Here is a 25,624-nt window from a genome sequence, read left to right as displayed (position 1 = left end):
TTTCCTGTATATGCACTTAAATGTTAAATATATGTAAGACGCATATTAGTATGCCTATATGTACTTATTTCCATGCATCAGTATCACATGTATGTTTACATACATTTATTAAATATGTGGGAAACAAAATGTATGTCACATATTTATACTTAATGTTGTCCATATATGCGAGAAAATAATACTATACTGTAATATATGCAGATATATGGTATCATATATGGATGAACTCAAATATTTTCTTCACATGTTTGGACACATAAATGCTCATATATGTTGCGGCATATAGAGAGGGGGGAACAATATGGCATCTTAAAATATGTCAAGTTGCTTTCAGTTAAAACAGCTCAAACATGCATGTTAGTCTGGGACTAGGTTTACGCCTTGTCTGTGAAGCCGGGCAATTACCATAACCAGAAGTTGAGAAATATGATCAAATATAGCCACTGTGCCAACTGTATTTTTTTTTATCCCTAAATATTTATGTGTTTCCAAATAAGTGTTCAGACTAAATAACACATTGAACAACCAAAAGAACATGTAGGTCTCAGCATGTATATTTATTTAATTATGTGTTTATTTATTTATTTATTTGCATATATTTCTTATGTGAATAGACTCTCTGTGTCCACTAGGAGGCTTGATTTACAAGGTCTGGATGCAAACATTTATGGCGTAAACTGTAACATAACTTATAGATGAAACGATGCTTTAAAGGACACGAATCGTTGCTGTTGGAGGATTCGGCGTTTCTTAGGTGAGAATGAGTACACATGCTCATATAAACTCAGCAAACGTCTTTAAGAATTACGTAAAAACAAACAAACGCTTGGACGAGCTAGGCTAACAGTTAAGCTAACGGGCTTGTCGTATTAACGTTATTTCCTCTCACCATTTGTTTTTTAGCATACAAGGGTTTGTATGCAGCACAAAATTATAATTATTTGTAAGCGGTGTCATTTATGCGTTTTGAACAGGGTATTAAGAATGAAAAGGGTGGACCAAATGGTTTTCTTTTAATCATAAACAGCCCGTTAGCCGTTGTTAGCTGCGCTCACTCCGTGCTGCGTGCTACATAATAAATAAACCAAATGCTGTCAGGAGCAGCAAAATAACACCTATTATCGTCTTAAAATGGGCATATGACATTTTTTTTCGCTCTTAGCCATACAATATAAATTATATAAGGAGTTGGCATACATTAGCGCTGATTGTGTCAGTTTTGGTGGGGGTGATTATAACGAACAGATTTAGGCTGCATCCCAAAACCTAGTGAGCTGCCTACCTAGCCATCATTTTGGGAGATATGGGCGTGTTCAAAGTTTTGAATCTATTGAGCTACCTACCTAGACTGCATTGTAGGGCATCATATAGGCCTAACGTTACTGATTTTATAACGTTCGAAATCGCCCATTATTGTCCAATATGCTGTCTAGCTATGCAGCTTCTTAGTTTATTGAGACAGTCTTAGACATTGGCCTAATCTGCAGCAGGATTAATAGAGCAGTAAACAGCAGACAAAACGCCCCAGTTTCTTTCCTAAAGTACACATCGTAAAATGCTTTCAATTTCTGAGATATTCAGTAGGAGACACATTTGAAATGGTAGATATTGTGATTATGGCACCAGCTTTGCTTTCTTTGTCTATTCTTCATTGAAATTACCATCTTGGGACTTTAATGACATATCCAGGAATATGACAGAACTCTTCCATCACATTCAGTGCGTCCTGTCTTTAAGTCCATTGTTGTTAATCTCTTCTTTCAGTAGATTATCAAAGATCAACAGTGTCCTCTCTGTTGGCCAGTCTAGTGTGCATCTATGAACTCCTTACCGCCCTCCACTTCTGCCGTCAGTAGCCCTGTCAGCTCTGTAGATTCGCCACTGTCAGCTGTCAGCTCGTCCATCGGCTCTCCCGGCATTCCCGGCACCCCATCCGTTGGCTATGGACCCATCACCAACTCTCAAGTGAGCCACACATTCAAGTTCTTGTCCATATGATAAAAGTACTGTTTTGCTAGTCTTATATTGTGTTCCTGATGACTTTGGTCTAATCATCACTTCTTGTTTATTTATCTCTAGCAGATAAACTCCTCAATGTCTGTGTCTGGGTTACATGCTGTCAGCAGCTCTGATGATGTGAAACCCCCCTTTGGATTGAAATCTGTCAGTGGCTCTGGGCCAGTGCTGTCCCAGAAACGGATGTGCGCCATTTGTGGGGACCGCTCCTCTGGTATGTACTAGAACATAGAGCTTTCAGATTGCCTTTCTATTAGTGATGCACCAAAATCCTTTTTCTTAACCAACATTTTCATTTAGCTGAAAACCCAAACCATTTGAACTTGGTTTGCTTGTTATGGTAAAGTTCTTCAGCAAGAAGCTGTTTCTTGATATTTCAGCTTAACATATTTTACATATTGATTTCCTAGCATTATTTTTGGTCATGATTGAATTCATCTGATATCAATTAATTGGTTATACAGGTACAGTGCAGAGTAGTATAGTACACAGTCTCTTCTCTGACGACGTGTTTACAGGTTTGAGGGCAGGACAACCTATCACTCACATTAGATCACAGCAATAGCAAACCTCAACCATCCAATGATCCAATCAGTTTCCAATGGACAAAAGTCCTGTCCTACATTTTTTTTCTTGTTCAAGAAGCTGTTTCACTCATCAAAATAGGAAAGAAAAGACTATTGCAAATTCCGTTTCATGCCACTTTAAATTCAGCTGCTATTTTAGTTTTAGATAATCAACACTCATTCAAACTTGAGCTTCATACAAACATTTATGGTACAGAACTGTTGAATGATGAACCTTATTGGTTGTCAAACATTCTAAGGCAGTGGTTCTCAACCTGCGGCCCGTGGGCATGCAAATGCGGCCCACAATATGCCGACCAGGGGTGGTAAAAGTACTCAAAAATTATACTCGAGTAAAAGTATATATACCTAAATAAAAAATGACTCCAGTAAAAGTAGAAAGTCCTCCATTCAAACATCACTTGAGTAAAAGTACAAAAGTATCCGATTTAAAACGTACTTAAGTACCGAAAGTAAAAAGTAAATATTCAAACTAAATATTAATAATTAAACAGATCAATTGTTTTGGGAGTGATATGCAATGTTTTAATTGAACAAATTATTAGATACTGCAATTAAGAATTTGTTAGATTTGCAATCAGTCAAGAGACAATGAAGCACCTTGCATCAATTCTAAACAATTTCATTAAGTTTAGTGACAGCATATTATGGTGCAATGACTGGTAGGCCATTCTTTGATACAAATTCTACAATTTCAATTCAATTATTGTGGTTTGATTCCGATCTTGATTCAATATAGATTCATTTTGATAAATATTTGGTACAGTAGATACATGTTAATTTTTAAATTAAGAAAATCTCACCTAATTCTGTAAACATAGGCTACAGAGAGCCCTGTCAGCTGGTATTATTAAATGTTAAAAATACATGTGATTTTTATGATAATAACAACTTTATAATATTTTAATGATATAAGTGAAAAATATAATAAATATATAGTGCACATATTTAGCAAAATACTAATTTATACTAATAATAATTTATATTATAAAATACTAATTTTTCTAGCAAACTAACGTGCTATGGTCATTAAATGTTTTTTGTTTTTTTTCTGAGGTAGCTTAAATGTAACGTTATGTGACATATTGTTCTCCAGCTGTTTTACTGACCTCTTTCTGCGGTTGAAAAACACTGATTTATTGATATTATGTATAAGGTATATACATTTCGGTAAGTTGTACTGTATCTTTCAACATAGGCTACCTATTATTGTTCATTTGTGTTTATTTACAATTAACTAGAGTAGTAAAGAGATTAACGGCACCCCATATAGCAGGCCCTAGCTATCTGTCACGTCACATTTAAAAGCTCCAAAACGGTATTTATTGTTTGAATTTCGTAATAAAATTGACAGAATCTGAGAGCTGAGAATTTATTTAATATCAAAAGTAACCTACTCTGTCCTGTCTGTCGGTGTCATGTCCTCTTTGCTTCGCGATTTTCCTCTGCGTGAGAAAATGGATGTGTCGTGAGAGCGTGTGGAAAGTGTCGATTGCGTGAGTCTGAATGAGTGAGAGTTGGCAGCTCTGCAATAGACATGTTCCATAACATTAGCTGTATCAAACAGAAGATGTGCAAGATACACTGTAAGCGGGAATCTCTGGGTCATTGCTGGCCAGAGCTGCACCTTCACCTGTTTCTGCGGTCATCTTCCACAATGGCAAACTGACTGCTATGCGAGCGAATGCTGGCAAAGAGCTTGCGCGTTCTTTTTTTCAAAATAAAACCAAGTTTTTAATTGGTTTGGAAAGCCAATGTAATAAATACTTGGAGCAGGCATGGGGAAATGTAACGGAGTAAAAAGTAAACTTTGTCTTTAATATTGTAGTGGAGTAAGAGTAAAAGTAGATGCAAATAAAACATACTCAAGTAAAGTACAGATCCCCGAAAAAAATACTTAAGTAAAGTAACGAAGTATTTTTACTTCGTTACTTACCACCCCTGATGCCGACCACATTAAAAAATAAATTCCAGTTTTACAATTTATTTTTGTTTTAAAAATTAAATTAAAATGGTTTAAACAAATACAAGTTTGAACTATAATGTGTTTTTTTTGTCATATCAAATAATTTTGGTGACCATATATTATTTTCAGAAATGTGGATTATTAATAATAATCTATGTACTGACGCAACGCAGTTAACACTCACAAGTGCATGCTTTGGCTGAATTCCAATAGTGTCAGTAGCCATTAAAATAAAAATATATATGGATCAAAATTGACAAATGTGTTATTAGAGGAGAACAACTAAATGAGGAAAGAATAGTATGCAAACAAGAAGAGTTGTTAGAAGCGACCGGTTATTTCAAGATCCTTACAGCAGCAAAAGTACCAAAACCCACAAGGACATTGATCAAGCAAATAGATATGACAAATATTATGAAAAAAAAATAAAAACTGACAAACTGTTTCTCTGTTTTCTCCACAAAATTTCATTTAATTATCTATGAAAAGCACATTCTCTTTCTCCCGCTCATTCCCAAACACATACATGCAGTACAGATTCACACACTTGCAAACAAACAGAAACATGCATGCACAGAAACTTCTTGTCAGCACTGCCCCACAACTTCATCAGTAAAATGATTTTGCAAATGAAAAGCTACTTGACAATTCTCAGTTGCAAGGTAGCAACGTAGCTGTTCTTGAAACAGTTTTGGGAAGAGATGTCTAAGAATTGCGATTCATGTCCCCCATATTATTCAAAGGCATTACAAAAAATGAGGAAAATAAGACTGCTCAACTCACTATAAATGTCACATTTAATTATGTGACCATTATCTTCTACACATTAACTGAAGTGCAAAAAATTTGAAGGGAAGTGCAAAAACTTTGTCCTTGAACATTCAGGACACAGGACCTTATTACAGGACAGGATGTAATTATTCTCTGAATAGGAGACCTCTCACATGAATGGTAAGCTCCCAGCCCACAAATTAAAATTATTTAAATACAATAGAGTAACATAAAGCAGACATAATAGAGTAACATAAACCTGAGAATAATCATATGAATAAGAGTAACTTAAAGCTTCAATAAAATTGAGAAAAATAAACAAAAATGTGTGCTGCTAGAGTCCAGTCCTGTTGGTTGCAAGGTCATCAACCAAAATTAATTTGCGAATATTGGCATTTTTGTTGGTCAACATGCTCGGATGTTAAAGTGCTCCTCTGGGCTGTTACTATATCTCCTGCAGTGGAGAACACCTTTTCAGCAGACACACTAGTGGCTGGAATGCTCAGGTATCTTTTAGCGAGTTTGGCTAGGTAAGGATACATTGTTTATTGAGCTTTCTACCAGATGAGGGGGTTTCTTCTAGTGGCAGTGGAGAAGCCTCCTGGTATCTCTTCACTTCTTCTTGGGAAAATGCTGACTTTTGTAGGGCTGTGGTAGAAAATGTTTCTCCCAGTAAATCAGATTGCCCTGATCTTCTTTTAGGTTGTGGCTCTTCAAGCTCCTCAAGATCCTGTCCATCCATTTCTACTCCAGAGGCACTGCTGGTCTCTTCTTGCCTAATAGTGGGCTGTAGAGAAACATTGGATAAATGTTAAAAGAAAATGCATATCTCAGGTTTGAAAATAGCTGGGGTATGGTCAATGCAATTGCTGATTTTGCATTAAAACAAAAATAATGCTAACCACTAACCAGTATAGAGATGAATCACCACATGAACATAGACTTGTTTTAAAAAAATCAGATAAATAATATAGCATTTGTAAAATACTTTGTCTTTTTAAAATAATAACTATTTAAACTATGTAATAGATTAGTTAACTAAAGCCTACCTGAAGGCTGGCTGCCTCCACCACCAGTCTGGAATAAATGTCACTGATGTCATCTGTGGTCAGGAAAGGCAGTGACTTAAATCGTGGATCCAGGGCTGATGCGGTGTGGAGGGTGTTTTTTTCTTCAACAGTGCTATATCTCTTCTGCAGATCTTGACTTATTGCCTGTTTGATGTCCCTCACAATTGGTTTGTCCCCCATTGTCTCCTGTGTGTCATTTAGCAACTTTGCCTGCACTGGAGCAATGATAGACAAAGTGGGATTCTTCTCCTCTGACACAATTTGTGTGGCTACTAACATCGGTCGAAATGCCTGCATTATGTCCTCAGCGTCTGTAATGCCATTTTCGTTGAGGGTGAAGATATCACTGCCTGACCTCCTAACCTCAGAGGAGAACAGAGCACCACAGATCGCTGGTTGCTGTTGCAAGAAACGTTCAAAGCATTTCGTACCCACTGTTCCAACGGGTCACAACATCGGTCTTCAGCTTGTGAGTGGGGAGGTCCAAAAGCTTTTGTTTTTGCTCCAACATGAAGTTGGCGATTGAACTGCGGTGGAAAAAAGTTGTTATGCGCCGGACTCTTCCTAGTAACCTGGCGACAGCAGGCAGCTTTAGTGCGCGCTGTGAGGCGAGGTTGAGCGTATGGACAAAACATTTCATGTGAAGGTAGCCCCCCACCTGCGCAGCCACAACCATGTTGGACGCATGAGCTAAACATGAGCTAAAAGCTGCCATTCATTCGTGATGTGGTGCGCGGTTATGGTCATGTATGATTTCGAAGCACTTGATGACCAACCGTTACATGTTACAGCTACTCCTTCGGCTGAACTCAAAGTTTAATTTACCTCCTCTTTGACTTCGCTGTAGAGTTTGGTGATGACAGTGTCAGTAAAATATTTACACGAGGGGATCACATACCTGGGCTCCAGTATGCTGAGCAGATTCTGGAAACCTTCGTTCTACACCACACTGTAAGGCTGTAAATTTTTGGAGATTAAGTAGGCTATCGCCTCAGTGATTTTCTTAGCTCTTTCGGAGTTTGGAGGTAACTTTATCATTTTTTTTTGGTCCAAAGTGCGTTTATTTGGAGGTAAAAATGATGCTTCCCGTCGTGGCCACAATACCACCTCAGGTGTGCATTATTTTTCTAATAATTCATAGCCAATCGTTAATTATTTCTTACTTACATTACACATTAGACAGTTTTTTTTATTAAATGCATAGTTCTGTTACGATGTGGTAGAAATGAAGCGGAGAGTGAATCCAAATGCAAGCACTTTAATAATCCAACAAACAGGTAATCCAGGGTAAACTCAGAACTAGGAACAAGGTACTCAGACTACAAGCAACATTAAACAACGACTGACAAAACACAACTGAAGCACAGGGGTTTAAATACACAGGCAAACAAGATAACAAGGGGGCGGGGATATTTAGAAACACCTGGAGAGACTAATAAACAAGAAAAACTACAAAGGACTACAAAACATGGAAATAACAAAAGTCAACACAAGGAAAACATAAGACAGGAATCGTGACATAGCCCCCCACTTAAGGAGCGGATTCCAGACGCTCCTCATGAACAGTCCAGGAGGGAGGTGGAGCAGAGGCGGACCCGGGGGCGGGATGGAGGGCCAGGCCCATGGAGCGGAAGAGGACCTGGAGACTGCGGCAGGACGGAAGGCCAGGGTGGAGCAGGATGTGCAGGCGGCCAGGGCGGAGCAGGCAGTTCAGGCGGCCAGGGCGGAGCACGCAGTTCAGGCGGCCAGGGCGGAGCACGCAGTTCAGGCGGCCAGGACGAAGCAGACGACCCATCGGGCGGCCAGGGCGAAGCAGACGACCCATCGGGCGGCCAGGGCGAAGCAGACGACCCATCGGGCGGCCAGGGCGAAGCAGACGACCCATCGGGCGGCCAGGGCGAAGCAGACGACCCATCGGGCGGCCAGGGCGAAGCAGACGACCCATCGGGCGGCCAGGGCGAAGCAGACGACCCATCGGGCGGCCAGGGCGAAGCAGACGACCCATCGGGCGGCCAGGGCGGTGAAGACGACCCATCGGGCGGCCAGGGCGGTGACTCAGGCTCAGTAACAGCAGACACCGGCTCAGGAACAGCAGACACCGGCTCAGGAACAGCAGACACCGGCTCAGGAACAGCAGACACACACACTGGCTCGGGAACAGACAACACACACACTGGCTCGGGAACAGACAACGCACACACTGGCTCTGGCTCGGGAACAGACAACACACACACTGGCTCTGGCACAGACCACACACACACTGGCTCGGGAACAGACCACACACACACTGGCTCGGGAACAGACAACACACACACTGGCTCGGGCTCAGGAACAGACAACACACACACTGGCTCGGGCACAAACAACACAAACACTGGCTCTGGCACAGACAACACACACACTGGCTTTGGCTCGGGCACAGACAACACACACTCGGGCTCGGGAACAGACCACACACACACTGGCTCGGGAACAGAAAACACACACACTGGCTCAGGCTCGGGAACAGACAACACACACACTGGCTCGGGAACAGACAACACACACACTGGCTCGGGAACAGACAACACACACACACTGGCTCGGGAACAGACAACACACACACACTGGCTCGGGAACAGACAACACACACACTGGCTCGGGAACAGACAACACACACACTGGCTCTGGCTCGGGAACAGACAACACACACACTGGCTCTGGCTCGGGAACAGACAACACACACACTGGCTCTGGCTCGGGAACAGACAACACACACACTGGCTCTGGCTCGGGAACAGACCACACACACACTGGCTCGGGAACAGACCACACACACACTGGCTCGGGAACAGACAACACACACACTGGCTCGGGCACAGACAACACAAACACTGGCTCGGGAACAGACAACACACACACTGGCTTTGGCTCGGGCACAGACAACACACACTCGGGCTCGGGAACAGACCACACACACACTGGCTCGGGAACAGACAACACACACACTGGCTCGGGAACAGACAACACACACACTGGCTCGGGAACAGACAACACACACACTGGCTCGGGAACAGACAACACACACACTGGCTCGGGAACAGACAACACACACACTGGCTCAGGCTCGGGAACAGACAACACACACACTGGCTCGGGAACAGACAACACACACACTGGCTCGGGAACAGACAACACACACACTGGCTCGGGAACAGACAACACACACACTGGCTCGGGAACAGACAACACACACACTGGCTCGGGAACAGACAACACACACACTGGCTCTGGCTCGGGAACAGACAACACACACACTGGCTCTGGCTCGGGAACAGACAACACACACACTGGCTCTGGCTCGGGAACAGACAACACACACACTGGCTCTGGCTCGGGAACAGACAACACACACACTGGCTCTGGCTCGGGAACAGACAACACACACACTGGCTCTGGCTCACTGGCTCTGGCTCGGGAACAGACAACACACACACTGGCTCTGGCTCGGGAACAGACAACACAAACACTGGCTCGGGAACAGACAACACAAACACTGGCTCGGGAACAGACAACACACACACTGGCTCGGGAACAGACCACACACACACTGGCTCGGGGACAGACCACACACACACTGGCTCGGGAACAGACAACACACAGAATAGCTCGGGAACAGACACTGGCTCCGGTTCTGGAACAGACACCAGAACAGAAACAGCCCCAAGGACAGACGTAAACACAGAAACAAACATAGAGCGATCAGGTTCAGGCGTGACTTGAACAGCCTCTGGATCGGCAGACGTGACTTGAACAGCCTCTGGATCGGCAGACGTGACTTGAACAGCCTCTGGATCGGCAGACGTGACTTGAACAGCCTCTGGATCGGCAGACGTGACTTGAACAGCCTCTGGATCGGCAGACGTGACTTGAACAGTCTCTGGATCGGACGGGACCAGCGGCGAGGACTCTGGGCTGACAGGAAGTACAGGGAGGACTTCCAGGCATTGCGGGACGCGGGAAGTCCTCTTCCGTCTCCGAGAGCGACAGGGCGCTGGGCTGGACGGAACCAGCGATGAGGGCGCTGTGCTGGACGGGACCAGCGGTGAAGGATCTGTGCTGGACGGGACCAGCGGTGAAGGCTCTGGGCTGGACGGAACCAGCGATGAGGGCGCTGTGCTGGACGGGACCAGCGGTGATGGCGCTGTGCTGGACGGGACCAGCGGTGAGGGCGCTGTGCTGGACGGGACCAGCGGTGAGGGCGCAGTGCTGGACGGGACCAGCGGTGAAGGATCTGTGCTGGACGGGACCAGCGGTGAAGGATCTGTGCTGGACGGGACCAGCGGTGAAGGATCTGTGCTGGACGGGACCAGCGGTGAAGGATCTGTGCTGGACGGGACCAGCGGTGAAGGCTCTGGCTGGAAGTGGCTGACGTGAAGCTCTGGCTGGACGTGGCTGACGTGAAGCTCTGGCCGGACGTGGCTGACGTGAAGCTCTGGCCGGACGTGGCTGACGTGAATCTCTGGCCGGACGTGGCTGACTTGAAGCTCAGGCATGTCGTGGTGAAGCTCAGGCATGTCGTGGTGAAGCTCAGGCATGTCGTGGTGAAGCTCAGGCATGTCGTGGTGAACGTGAAGAACAGGTGATGACGTGGCGTGCCACGGGAGGAAGCTCTCCAGACATCTGGAGAGTGCCTCTCTCCAGTCCAGACCGGAGAGATCGGGGAGCTCCCTCGGGTCGACCTCCTTAGCCCCCAGCCGGTAACACATCTTAATCGCCTCATCACCCAGAGAGCAGGAGGCAGCGAGGGGAACAAAACCCCAGGTGTACTGGAACAGATCAAGGCTTTCCAGGGCCAAGGCCGCGATCTGTCCAGCGAACTCCCGGTCTAGCCTGTGTAGATCAGGCGAGATCCGTGCTGCTGGATTCATCTTTAGGGTCGGTCGTTCTGTTACGATGTGGTAGAAATGAAGCGGAGAGTGAATCCAAATGCAAGCACTTTAATAATCCAACAAACAGGTAATCCAGGGTAAACTCAGAACTAGGAACAAGGTACTCAGACTACAAGCAACATTAAACAACGACCGACAAAACACAACTGAAGCACAGGGGTTTAAATACACAGGCAAACAAGATAACAAGGGGGCGGGGCTAATTAGAAACACCTGGAGAGACTAATAAACAAGAAAAACTACACAGGACTACAAAACATGGCACAGGACAGGAAATAACAAAAGTCAACACAAGACAAGTAAAACATAAGACAGGAATCGTGACAGTTCACACATAAATGAAAATTATCCCTCATTTAAGCCATTCTAGGTGTATATTACTTTTTTCTTTCAGCCGAACACAATAGTGCCCAAGATTTTGAAGCTCCAAAAAGCGCATCCATCCACCATAAAAGTAATCCATATGAATCAAGTGGGTTAATGCCTTCTGAAGCGAAGCGATGCGTTTTTGTAATAAAAAAAAAAGGTTAAAACTTTACTTGGCTTCTGGCAACGGCTGATCATGTTCACAAGAGAGTTGAGGTGAGCTGTCTATTCTCAATAAGGGTTGGGCAATATGGCCAAAAAATAAATGGATACAAATTTTCATATCTATCGATAATTATCACAATAAATGTCAAATCTTTATTTCAAGTTTAAAGGCAGATTTTTCGTGACCGACAAATAGGAATCTCGTAAGAGAGGCCAAACTAAACAAGCCAATGCACATTACCGTGCAGTCATTTGCATCAGCTGTTCAGCCTCGCAGCATAGGTATATAATGACCAGCAGGTGCGATTGCACATCAGCTTTTTGCTTCACAGCCAAGCACTTCATTGCTCTCTTCAAACCTGATACAAATCAGTTCTGTGAAACTTCGACCTTCTTAGGACCTCTCCACTCTGGTGCGGGCATCACAGCACAGCAGCGCGAGCGGTCTTTTCTCTCTCTCTTCTGTTTTCTGTTTTTTGTTTTTGTCTCAGAGCAAACAAAAAGCTGTTTTCACAGCTGGTAGATGCGCAGGTGAGAGTGCTCAAAAGCTGTTTTTACAGCTGGTACCATAGAGAAAGAGACAGCGCACAGACAGGTGCACATTCCTGATTGTGTTTGCAGTGACTGTTCCCCTGCATGCTTCAACACCGGCGAGAGCAGTCCCTAAAAGACCTTACACAGATAGAAAGCGTCTTTCGCTAAGACTTTCTGTCTGTGTGTTTCTGGATGCGGTTGTTACCTGGGGTCACAGGATGGTCACGATCGCTGCCTCATGTGTCTGGGCCTCGAACACGCTGAGGCAGCTTTTGTGGATGAGTCATGCACCCATTGTGGGAAGATGACCATCGTGGAGCTGCGGTCGAGACTCTCGTTCTTTCAAAGGGGCTGAGTCCCTGTGTCTCTGCCTCGATCTAGCCATCCCCAGAGGGTTGCTTCGGGCACTGCGGGAGACCAGAGGATTACAGTGACCGCGCTTCCTTCGGGGGAACCAACCCCCTAGGAACTCTCATCCCTCTCACACTCTGCAGCCAGTTGAGCCACCAATGGAACGTCCTGGACCATCCTCGAGGTGTGTACCAGTCATGTCCTTTGGTGCTCCCCACAACGATCAGATGTCGATCGCTGCATCGGAGTGTGGGTCAGCGGTACCTGAGTCGGACCCGGAGATAATGGCTATGCTTTCCCGGGCTGCCAACAAGATCGGGCTCGTGTGGAAAACCCTCCATCGTGTCCCGAGCCCTCGAGGCTGGATGATTGGTATCTCGGGGTGACGCGCGCTGGTTCAAAAGTGCCTTTTTTCCTGGAAGTGTACTAGGAGCTCACGGGGATGGGGATAGCACCTATTACTAGGGATGTCCCGATACCATTTTTTCTGAACCGATCCGATACCAAAAATTCTGAGTGTCGATCGATACCGATCCGATACCAGCGCAGTTTTTGTTTAAAAATCAAGTAGAATTTCTATTACTCTGTGTGTTGAACTGATAATCACTCTTTTGTGTGTTAAACACAATCTACTTAATACAGACAACTTCATTATAAAGAAAAACAACAAATCAGAAAAAATAATATATGATCATAACCTATGACAAAAATTATATTATAAACTAGATTAGTGGATAACTCAGCAGTAAAATTTAGTCTAGAAAAATCAAGTGCACAATAATTGTACAAAATTCGAACATTTAGTGAAAAAATACATTATTTAGTGGGAAACAAATCAGAGACAATAGGTGTAGCACTAAATCTGGTAAAACGTTACACATTGCTGTTTGTATTGTTGTAAAATACATTCATGAAAAACGAGATAACAAAAATCAAAAATATCAATTATTTTATATATAGTCTACTATAAAATTAAGACATATTTTAAATGTATAAAGCAGCTGTTTAATGAGGCAGCATTATATGATATATAGGACAGAACAGAAAAGGCTATTAATAATCTTCCATTGCGCAAAAGTATTATGATATGATTATGAAAGGCTGCAATACAGTGCGGCACAAAGCGCTTATGCGCATCCCGAGCGCAGGACGGCGCACGGCGCGTCGAGTCCGCATTGAAAAGTTCAAAGCACAAAGGAAAGACATAATGATGCATAGTCTATTATACAGTATCTATGCAATAGTTTATTGAGCCTTTTCTTTTAACAGTTTTAAATTTCAGTTACTGTGCGCGTGAAGAAGAATTATAGTGCTCTCCAGTGTTGTGATCTAACAGACCCACGGTAGAAACGAACATGATTAAGGTACAGCAATACAGTCCAGCAAGATAGTCATTTTATGCGAAACCATAGAGCTTTATCTACAGATCAAGTATACTAATATTAACATTGAATCATCTTGGAGAGAGTTTCATCGTTGACTGTCGTAACCGAACGTGACACGCTGCTGAATGCTGAATGGAGAATGACTGACAGCCGCAGTGGAGGGAAAAGTTTACGTGAACTTCATTTTAATGACTTAAATATTCATTTCTATCTTACATTATAGTATAGTATGGCTTCAGAACACTTAAAATGTAGTGCACGGAAACCTTATGTAGCTTTATGCTTTTGTGGGGTTTAACAATAACACAAAATAGTATACGCACAATATCGGATTTGGATCGGCCTCGTCTGACCGATACCCGATCTGGCAAAAATGGAAGTTTCGGAGCCGATACCGATGCTGAGTATTGGATAAGGACATCCCTACGTATTACTGCCAGAAACTGTCCCGGTGGCTCCTCCTCACTCACCACCCTTGATGGCAGGGCAGCTAAGGGATCCACGTGTATCCCGCCAGTGGAGCGGGCCATTGCTATGCAACCGTGTCTTCCTACAACCGACAAGCTCCGTTTCCTCAACTCCCCCATGTCCCAGACCGGCTGACCTGCGTGAAGTTGGCCCCCCACCCAACGCAAAACGTCGTCAAACTATACTCAATCGTTTGTGCTCCGTTTGTGCTGGTTTGTGCTGTAAAAAGTTTCGTTTGTGCTGTTTCGGTTTTTTAGATATTAAAAGAATATTTTTAGGTCATTCTGAGGTCACTCAGCCCCCCCACATGCTCCAAATTCACCCAAAATAGGCTCGTTCGTTTGTGCTTCGTTTGTGCTGGTTTGTGCCGGTACAATTTTCGTTTGTGCTGCGTTGGGTTTTAAAATATCGGAAAATTGAATTATAGACGATGACGTCACCAGCCCCCCACATGCTCCAAATTCACCCAAAATAGACGCAATTGTTTGTGCTCCGTTTGTGCTGGTTTGTGCTGTAAAAAGTTTCGTTTGAGCTGCTTCAGTTTTTTAGATATTAAAATAATATTAGGTGGTCATTTTGAGGTCACTCAGCCCCCCACATGCTCCAAATTCACCCAAAATAGTCTCGTTCGTTTGTGCTTCGTTTGTGCTGGTTTGTGCCGGTAAAATTTTCGTTTGTGCTGTGTCAGGTTTTAAAATATCAGAAATTGAATTATAGACGATGACGTCACCAGCCCCCCACATGCTCCAAATTCCCCCAAAATAGTCTCGTTCGTTTGTGCTCCGTTTGTGCTGGTTTGTGCTGTAAAAGGTTTTGTTTGAGCTGCTTCAGTTTTTTAGATATTAAAATAATATTAGGTGGTCATTTTGAGGTCACTCAGCCCCCCACATGGTCCAAATTCACCCAAAATAGTCTCGTTCGTTTGTGCTTCGTTTGTGCTGGTTTGTGCCGGTGAAATTTTCGTTTGTGCTGTGTCAGGTTTTAAAATATCAGAAATTGAATTATAGACGATGACGTCACCAGCCCCCCACATGCTCCAAATTCCCCCAAAATAGTCTCGTTCGTTTGTGCTCCGTTTGTGCTGGTTTGTGCTGTAAAAGGTTTTGTTTGAGCTGCTTCAGCTTTTTAGATATTAAAATAATATTAGGTGGTCATTTTGATGTCACTCAGCCCCCCCACATGCTCCAAATTCACCCAAAATAGTCTCGTTCGTTTGTGCTCCGTTTGTGCTGGTTTGTGCTGTAAAAGGTTTTGTTTGAGCTGCTTCAGTTTTTTAGATATTAAAATAATAGGCTATTAGGTGGTCATTTTGAGGTCACTCAGCCCCCCACATGCTCCAAATTCACCCAAAATAGTCTCGTTCGTTTGTGCTTCGTTTGTGCTGGTTTGTGCCGGTAAAATTTTCGTTTGTGCTGTGTCAGGTTTTAAAATATTAGACGTTCAATTATTGTTGATGACGTCACCAGCCCCCCACATGCTCCAAATTCACCCAAAATAGTCTCGTTCGTTTGTGCTGGTTTGTGCTGTAAAAGGTTTCGTTTGAGCTGCTTCAGTTTTTTAGATATTAAAATAATATTAGGTGGTCATTCTGAGGTCACTAAGCCCCCAAGAGGCCAAGAGAACAGCAAAACTATCCTCGAGGTGAGCACACTTTTAAAGTAGAATTGACGAAGACGTTCTGTCATTACATAATTTGTTCAATAAACAATTATCTTCACTTCAGTCTCTTCTGATTGTATTTTATTTTTACGAGTCTCATCTGCTACACTTCACTGCCACCACTAGGGGCAAGTGACACTTCTGTTCAAGAATGCTCTTGTGTAAAATGCTGTAGAGTTGGTGGAGAAAAGGTCGATATAAATCAAACTACAAAAGTCGTTACTAATCCAAATTTCTGGCCAATGTAAGTATACATTGTTTTAAAACTGTCAGTTACAATATTAGTAGCTTCAAGAATAATTGTACAGCATTCAAGAGAGCTTGTTACTTGTTATTGAACAGAAACCTCATTAATAACACTTATGTTACTAATTTAGCTATGAAATGCTGATTACAATTGCAGAAATGTGCCTTTTAGTATTAAAAAACGACCATGGGTCACATGTGCAACTGTATTTAACATTTCATAGCTAAATTAGTGATATTAGTGTTAGCAATGAGTTTTCGGTTCAATACTGACAATCTAGGTGTCAACATACCATATTGGTCCTAATATAAGGTATGTTATCCATCTACATTATCCTTACTATATTATATTATCCTATTATTCTTATATTCAGACCAATACAGTAATATATTAAAACAAATTTATGCTGTACATGATATTTTTTGGAGTCAGGATAATTGAGGGTAATTATGTTGTGCTTATGCCAGATGCCCAAGAAACCAGCAGTCGACAGGGATTCCATTTTCACAGTCCTGTGTTCATCAAAAGAGGCCATAGTCCAAAATGGCAACATAGCTACTCCTAATCAGAGCATCTGGACAGAGCTTAGTAAACAGCTAGACAACAAGATCACTGCAAAGGCACTATACACTTTTGTTAAATTAAACAGACACAATATCTGGACTGCTTTAGGGTTTACTCATGAAAGTGATCATGAAACAAGTGGCAGTAGTGATGACACTGATTTTGAGCCAGGGTCCCTTTCCTCCAGTCCAAAAGATTGCTGCACTTTTGATTTTGAAGTTCCATTTCAGAAATGGATTGAATTTATGCCTGAAACAGTAACATACAAAAACAAGTTCTCTAAAACAAAAAAAAGGGAATACACAATTTTGAAGCCTGGTATCTGGACGCATGTGATAAATCATCACATTTGGCAAGAAGTGAAATGCCCCTGCACATTTGCTTTTAAAAGAGCCAAGGTCTATCCATCAGTCACAGACAAATTTATTGTAATCAGAGGCAGCTGTAAGGAGTGTCGTGGCCACATTCACATAAAATGTGACAAAAAGCCTGAAATAAACAGCAAAATGAAGTTCAGGTGTTCACTTAAAAACACTGATGACTCCCTGCACACTGGCTGTTCCAAACGTGCGATGTCTGGTAACTTGCGTGTGCAGATATCCAAAGAACTGTGTGAGGGTAGAAAGGAACCCCATGTATGGAGGGCATCAGAGGCAACAAAGCTGATGGATTTTGGAGATCCTGAGCCAAGTCATCTGCCTAATTTGGCCACCCTGCGCAAAGCAAAGCAAGAGAGAAATGATTTAGAATTAGGCGACAAGGATCCTATTCTGTCATTGCAGATGCTAAAATACAGTGCACCTCACAGTGGTAGCATTAAAGACATTGGACTAGACAAGTTTTTCTGTCACTATTGGAGTCAAACACAAATGTATATGTACAAGACATTATCAAAGACATCTACTAACCCGACTGTGAGTTTTGATGCAACTGGCTCAGTGGTGAGGAAACTACAGAGACCAAATGGCAAGTCTGGCCATATATTCCTATATCAGGGTGTTGTGGCAGGGGGTGAGAGCTCAAGTGTCCCAGTGGTGCAAATGCTGTCAGAGAGACATGATGTTAATGCCATAACACATTGGCTGACAGAATGGATACGCGCAGGTGCACCTACTCCAAAAGAGGTTGTGAGTGACTTTTCTCTGGCTTTGCTCGGAGCTTTGGTCAAGGCTTTTACTTCTCATCCTGATCTTAAGACCTACATCAATGAGTGTTGTGGTGTCTTACTCGGTAGACAGTCAGCAAAAGTCCCACCTTGTTTCGTGCGGGTTGATGTTGCACACTGCATCAAGATGATCTGCCGGTGGGACTGCTTGAAAAAAAAAACACATCGCATTAAAGATTTCTTTGTTAGGTCAATAGCTCAGCTTCTCATGTCACAATCCATGGACGATGCAAGAGAGCTACTAAGATGCATTACTATTGTGGCTCTCAGCGAAACAGAGGGTAGTGACAGCTCTGGAGCCCCCCTCATTTCTGAAAGGTGCAAGAAATACCTAAAAGCCCGAATTGCAGAAGAGCGTGTCATCATTCCAGATGTAGAGGGTGCGGACCTGGAAGAAGTGGATCCATGTGACCAAACACAGACAGACCTGCGGCAGTGGGTAACAGACATATGTGAGGACAGCAGATCACTTGCCACATCTAATGGTGATCATGACAATATGCACTTCCTCCCTGAGATTATTCCAAATATAATCTGGCTTGCAAATTACTTACCTCTCTGGACAGGGGTAATGATCCCTCACTTCCGGAGCTCCAACATCACCGCAAGTTCAGCCAATGTCGAAGCTGAGTTCAAAAACATCAAACGCGGCCTTTTCAAGCATGAACACTTGCCTATTCGAGTGGATCGATTCATTGCTCGACATCTGTCCTTCATTGAAGGCAACATGCGTATTTTTTCTGCAAAACAAAAGAGTGTGGAAAAAGGTGAAGAGGATGAGGCTGTTGCGACAGTGATCGACACAGGAGTCAATCCACTACCCACCGCAACCTGCAGGATAGATGGAAGGCCAGAGATGGATGCTTCCTGCTCTGGGAAGTCTGACACCGTCACAAACATCCATCCAGCAGATGAAGAAGCTGTTGAAAACTGGAGAGGCTTAGCGGTTCCACCCAAAAAGAGGAAGAGGAGTTCATACCTCTCTCCTTGTCCTGAATGGCTCCATGCAGATCCATCTGTGAGAGGGAAAAGACTAAAAGTGGACCTGTTGAAAAATGGAAACAATCAACAGCCTGTTAAACTCAGGAAATCAAGAATATCTGTGCTTAACACATGTGCATTTGATGCTTTTTGTCAATGCTTATGTTGTGCTTACTGTGATAGTGTCACTTTTGAAAATATTGTTTGCAATGAGGATTCCAACAACCTCCTCCAGCTAGTGAAATCCATCACCACAAAGGGTCTGAATGCACAGGCCTACATACAGAGGGCAGAACAGCTGAGCGAAATATTCAAAGCTGTCCGACTGAAGTCGGGTGCTCTCCAAATCGATGCACAATGCCACATCTCCACTATCATTGAAAAGTCAATGACAAAACGCACTTGTGTTTCATTAACAAAACAGTGCTCCTCACAGTATTGTGGTCTCAGCAAACAAGTCACAAGGGAAATTGCATTTGTTTGTACTTCTGTTGCTGTACTGCAGGCTTCTGGCATGGCTCATCTTCAGACCGCAGTGGAAGAAGGCCTTGACCTTCCGGAGTCCCCCTGCCTCAGGCCGATCCAAAGTCTGTCACAGTGTCCCTCTGCAATCAAGACAGATACCTCAGAAAAAGTGCTCTGTGCAGGGAAAGTTTCACACAGTTACAGTTTGGGAGAACTTATGTGGATTGACACTGACCTGGGAAGCAACTCCACAGAATTTCCTTTGAGTGAATTTCCCTCCAATCTGATGCTCCAGGGAAAGAGATTTACTCTACGGGCAGTCATTGCTTTTAGAGGAGGCTTAACCCAGGATGCTCTTGGGCATTATGTGGCCTACTGCAGGAGGTCTCCATGTGTCTGGGAGATGTATGATGACCTGAGAAGTGGAGTGACAGCAGCGTCAGATAAAAACAAAATATGCCCACATGCTGTATTATACACAAAAGACTGATTGCACTATTTATATTTAATTTCACAAGTTAAATTATTTTGGTTGAACTTTTTATGCCACATACCCTTGTTTTCCTACTCCTGTGCTATTTTATGGAAGTTTGCACTCAAGTCTATTATTTTGTGTGGTATCTTTGGTTTGAAGACAGATTTAAACTTGTCAGTATTAAGTGTTTTTAAGTTTAAGTTTTTAAAGTTTTTTTGTTTTTTTGTTAATGGATGTTCGATAGTAAATAATTAAATTTCAAAAGTTAAATCATTTTGACTTAATTGAGTCATGAGTTTCCTCATACATAATAATAATAATAGTAGTAATTAAATGATATACACACAGACACATAAATACACAGACAGCAGCCTAGTCAAAAGATTTAAAAGGTTTATTTTTTAATGTTTCTCAAAGTTTAATGTTCCCTTATGCTCACTAAGGCTATATTTATTTTATCAAAAATACAGTAATATTGTGAAATATTATTCCAATGTAATACTGCAGGTTTATATGTGAATATATAGTAAAGTGTAATTTATTCCTGTAATCAAAGCTGAATTTTAGCATCATTAGTTCAGTGTCACATGATCCTTCAGAAAACAGTTGTGCTGCTTATTGTTGTTCTTTTCTTCTTCTGAAAACCAATATATACAACAATTCAAAGATTTTGGTTAAGTGATATAAAATAATACTTTTATATAGCAAGAAAGTAATAAATTAATAAAAAGTTGATCAACATTGATCAAAATTAAGAACCTTTCTTAACTGAGCATGCACGAATAATAATTGAGCATACAATCAACATTTTACTATGATTTCTAAAGAATCATGTGATATCGAAAACTGGAGTAGGTCTAATGATACATAAAATTCAGCTTTTACATCAGTCTAAATGACATTGTAATTATATTAAAACCGAAAATAGCTACTTTAAATTGTAATAATATATATGTTTCATCAAAAAAGTGAGCTTAAGAGACATAAAAAAGAAGAATCCAAACTTTTGACGCCATAGCCAATAGGCCTTTACACACATAAACACAGCAAACAGATTATGGTGCGTGTATTTGTGACAATTTTCATATATGTTATAAACAAAACACAACATACAGTAAGTAAAAACACTAACCTTGAAGTTGCATCCACATCCTGTATCCGCAGTGTTCGTTAAAAGTTGAAAACGCACAGGATAACATAACCTAAGTGAATATTGTGATTTGGTTTGCCGATTCTTTAGGTCTTACCTTGTTACTTTAACTAGCCTACTGTTAAAAAAAAGTGGGCTGGTGCACTGTCTATAATTCTCTGTCATTCAGTGTCTCGCCCAAACGGAGCACAAACGAACGAGACTATTTTGGGTGAATTTGGAGCATGTGAGGGGGCTGGTGACGTCATCAACAATAATTGAACGTCTAATATTTTAAAACCTGACACAGCACAAACGAAAATTTTACCGGCACAAACCAGCACAAACGAAGCACAAACGAACGAGACTATTTTGGGTGAATTTGGAGCATGTGGGGGGCTGAGTGACCTCAAAATGACCACCTAATATTATTTTAATATCTAAAAAACTGAAGCAGCTCAAACGAAACTTTTTACAGCACAAACCAGCACAAACGGAGCACAAACGATTGCGTCTATTTTGGGTGAATTTGGAGCATGTGGGGGGCTGGTGACGTCATCGTCTATAATTCAATTTTCCGATATTTTAAAACCCAACGCAGCACAAACGAAAATTGTACCGGCACAAACCAGCACAAACGAAGCACAAACGAACGAGCCTATTTTGGGTGAATTTGGAGCATGTGGGGGGCTGAGTGACCTCAGAATGACCTAAAAATATTCTTTTAATATCTAAAAAACCGAAACAGCACAAACGAAACTTTTTACAGCACAAACCAGCACAAACGGAGCACAAACGATTGAGTATAGTTTGACGACGTTTTGCGTTGGGTGGGGGGCCAACTTCACGCAGGTGACCGGCTGGTCTCGGCTGTACAAAAGCAGACAGAGGCCATCAAGCATATCCCCCTCAGTCTGCTCGTTGGCGGGGGCGCCTTCCTCCGTTTACCCCTGCTCCCGCACCACAGCAGCAGCCTCCACCAAAAACGGCGCGTTGGAGGAAGTCGTAGGCAGGCTGCCCCGCCCGTCCATGCCCCCACCAAGAAGGGCGGCAAAGACAGGGGTAAGCGACCCTAGGACGGGCGACCCAGAGATGGATGGGACTGCTCTCCAGGAGACGGTGACCACACCGCTCCCTCCTCCGGAAGAGGGCCGGGTGGAAAAATCTTTTTTTCCCTTTTATTTGTGTCCATCTGTAGAGCGGGTAGAAGCACTGAGAGGTCCAGCTCTGTCGGCTTGCTGCACCCTACTGTGCACTCTTATTACTCCAGAGTGACAAACCTGTTGAGTCCTCCGACACCCTCGGCCCGAACATGGCGGAGCATCTGGTGCCAGGCCCTTATCTGCTGAATCCTTGAGAACCGGGTCTAGGCTGGGTCCCATATGTGTGACCCTACGGGGATCCCATATGTGTATATTTTCTCCACGGCTGGTCCTAACGGAAGCCTCCGTCTTTCCCTTGGCCTAAGTCACCCAGTATTTCATATTTACTACAACTCTCTGGGCTAGTCCATATGTATTCCCCACATAACTCCGAAGAAAGTGGCTTCCGCGGCGTTCTCCTTTCTAACAGAAAGGGCACGCTTTCCCAGTGTTATCCGGACTCACTGTATGGGTTATCACGGAACAACAGTGACAGATACACTCTGTGTAAGCCCTCTCCTATTGTCCTTCCAGGCAAGACGGAGTTCAGGCTTGCACAGGGTGCTGGATGGGGTGCAGCAGCTGTAGCGCTTTGGTAGGGATTCCTATTCGTTGGTCACGACGTACGTAAGAGTGACCGACTGATAGGGAACGTGAATGAGGGAACGGAGACGTACGTCACGTTGCCATATCTCCTGCTGCCCACCGGGGCGCCCAGCTTATCAGGCTTGGCTCCTCAGCAAAAAAACTGAAGTGCAATCGCACCTACTGCTCATTATATACCCGCGCTGCTAAACAGCTGATGCAAATGATTGCACACCAATGTGCATTGGCTCGTTTAGTTTCACTTAAAGTTGAAGTGGCATCTCTAGTGAGATTTCTATGCACATTTGACAGTAGCTTGAGTTGACAGTAGTCGTAGCTTAAGTTAGGATGCAGATATACATTTGTTCATTAACAAAAACAGTAACATCTGTAAAAATTGTAACAAGCAAATTTTTATATGTTAAAATTTAAGATTTAAATGGTAAAATTTGAGTTTTATTAATTAACCATTGGTCATCCATAGTATCATACATTTTGATCATGATTAGCACAGGTACGCACTTCAAAACCATGGTAAAATGTAACAATATGGTTTATATAGTATTTGTATGAAAAACTGGAGCACAAATGCTATAGCTTAATCAGAAAAAATACTGTAATTATATTTCATTTCTCCTTTAATAATTTAATACATGTTTATATTAGTAATATAATTAAATCAATATGTATATCCCACATTTCTGCCACTATACTTCACGTTAATTGAGATAATAAAATATTTCTACTCAAAACAATAATTTGTTCAATTATTTCTCCCTATTTATTTTTTGTATTGATGTAAAAGTTAATTTACCATGAGTTTGAAATACAAGAGGGTGGTGGTCACGAAGATGATTTGAAGTGTTTCCCCTCTTGCAGCGACTTTCTTTTTGCATGTTCTGCAGACAGGGTGTCCACCCTCTTATAAGTTTCCCTCAGGACATTTGTAAAAGGCAAAATGACCACACCTCTGATTTGGCTGAAAAATCTCCAGAGCGCTGTCACTTCCTTCCGCCATGTCTTGTCTTTTTTTTTTTTTTTTGCTGTGAGTTTTCAAAATCACAATAATCAAACATGGTTGTAATGAAAATTCAGCAGTGTAATTATAGATGTAATTACATAAAGGAATTACGCTGTTATTACATGCTGATATTGTTTAAAGCATAAGACAATGTAAAATTTATATGTATATATATATATATATATATATATATATATATATATATATTTCAGAACTTTTTGAAAACAATGATTAAGACCTTTACACTCACATGTATTCAAGTGGTAGGGTATGTAAAGATATGAATTGATGGATAAACCAAACAACATTTTTGCAGTCATTAAGTTTTCTTGAAAATGGTATATATTTTTTTATTTAACCATATGAAACTAAAATAAATACAGAGAGTACATTACTAAGAATTTGTAACGTGTTTTAAACTAAATGTTGGAAAGATTTTTTCTGTGAACTTTCTTTTTTGTCATTGACTCTAAAGCATCCTTGGACAGAGGATGTTGTTTACAGTGTATGTTTTAAAATATGACATTTCATTGCATCTCAGAGGTAATGTGAACATGGTTTGTGTGTGCAGGGAAGCATTATGGCGTGTACAGCTGCGAAGGCTGTAAGGGTTTCTTCAAGCGCACAGTCAGGAAGGACCTGAGCTACACCTGCAGGGACAACAAGGAGTGTCTGGTTGATAAACGTCAGCGCAATCGCTGCCAGTACTGCCGCTATCAGAAGTGCCTGGCCATGGGAATGAAAAGAGAGGGTGGGTACCTGTCAGTCTTCCACTTAAGACGTCTCCTGTAGTGTGAACTAATACATCAGCAGTCTGTTTTGTAATATTTAGGTATTGTAGGTGGAGAATGGATGAGGTGAAACGTAGTAGCGTTATTGTAGTGTTTGAATAGGTTTTATGGTAGATCAGCATTATGTGATGGAAATTCTGCATTGTTTTCTTTTGAGAAGGTGGTGTCAGTTATAGCACGTTAGGAGAAGCACAATGATCATCTGAACCGAAGTGACGGTGGATTGATTGGATTTAGTAAAACAATGTAGGAACAAATGGCCTATTAGTCCCCTGACAGATGATGGAAAGCATGTCATATGTGAGTGGGAAATAACCATCAGGACAAAAACTAGGCTTGGGAACTGAGAACTAGTTGTGATTTTCATAACATTTACCTCCATTAACGGTTCATATCTGCATTCAACGCATTACTCACTGAATCCTTTGTGTGGTTCACAAATTATTCAATGAGCTGAGAACTATTGCCATATTATGTGTGCTCAAGGTTCATGAACTGACAGTTTTTTTTTAGATCTATAAATAACAAAAAGGACAACAAAAAAACAACAACAATAAAATATGCTATCAAAAAGTAGTGGTCAACCATTAGGGTTTTTTAATAGTCAATTCCGATATCATAAAGAACAAGGTTATAGATTGATGTTTGGATGTTATGGATAACATAGAATTTAATTTTAAAAAACATTTTCAGGCTCAGACGTGGAAGTCGCCATAGCACAAACTTCTATTGTGGTAAACGGGAGATGGCAGTAAATTTAATTTTTGTATTCTCGTTTGCTCCAATAACA

General features: G+C 42.2%; 1 protein-coding gene and 1 long non-coding RNA gene across 4 annotated transcripts in view; one reads left to right on the top strand and one right to left on the bottom strand.

The window, feature by feature from the left end:
- The first annotated feature begins 623 nt into the window (after positions 1-623).
- Positions 624-25,624, top strand: part of rxrbb (retinoid x receptor, beta b) — a 59,152-nt gene continuing 34,151 nt past the window's right edge. Inside the window, exons 1-4 of one of the 3 annotated variants that reach the window (XM_077209228.1) lie at positions 624-754; positions 1,765-1,965; positions 2,080-2,230; positions 24,615-24,794. In XM_077209228.1, the coding sequence (XP_077065343.1) occupies positions 1,819-1,965; positions 2,080-2,230; positions 24,615-24,794 (478 nt within the window). In that variant the 5' untranslated portion in view covers positions 624-754; positions 1,765-1,818. The remainder of the gene's footprint in view (positions 755-1,764; positions 1,966-2,079; positions 2,231-24,614; positions 24,795-25,624) is intronic. The other 2 variants (XM_077209230.1, XM_077209229.1) reach the window with 2 other exon arrangements.
- On the bottom strand, positions 18,030-18,653 carry LOC143718186 (uncharacterized). The gene is made up of 3 exons (XR_013196291.1): positions 18,577-18,653; positions 18,195-18,389; positions 18,030-18,123 (listed from the first exon to the last, which is right to left on the bottom strand). It is a non-coding gene; the product is annotated as an uncharacterized LOC143718186 (long non-coding RNA).

Source organism: Siphateles boraxobius, unplaced genomic scaffold (assembly GCF_051911475.1).
Source record: "Siphateles boraxobius isolate OS27281-9 unplaced genomic scaffold, OSU_SipBor_1 12, whole genome shotgun sequence".
Lineage (NCBI taxonomy): Eukaryota > Metazoa > Chordata > Actinopteri > Cypriniformes > Leuciscidae > Siphateles > Siphateles boraxobius.
Note: the sequence above shows the minus strand (reverse complement) of the source record. Positions and strands in the feature narration are given on the sequence as shown.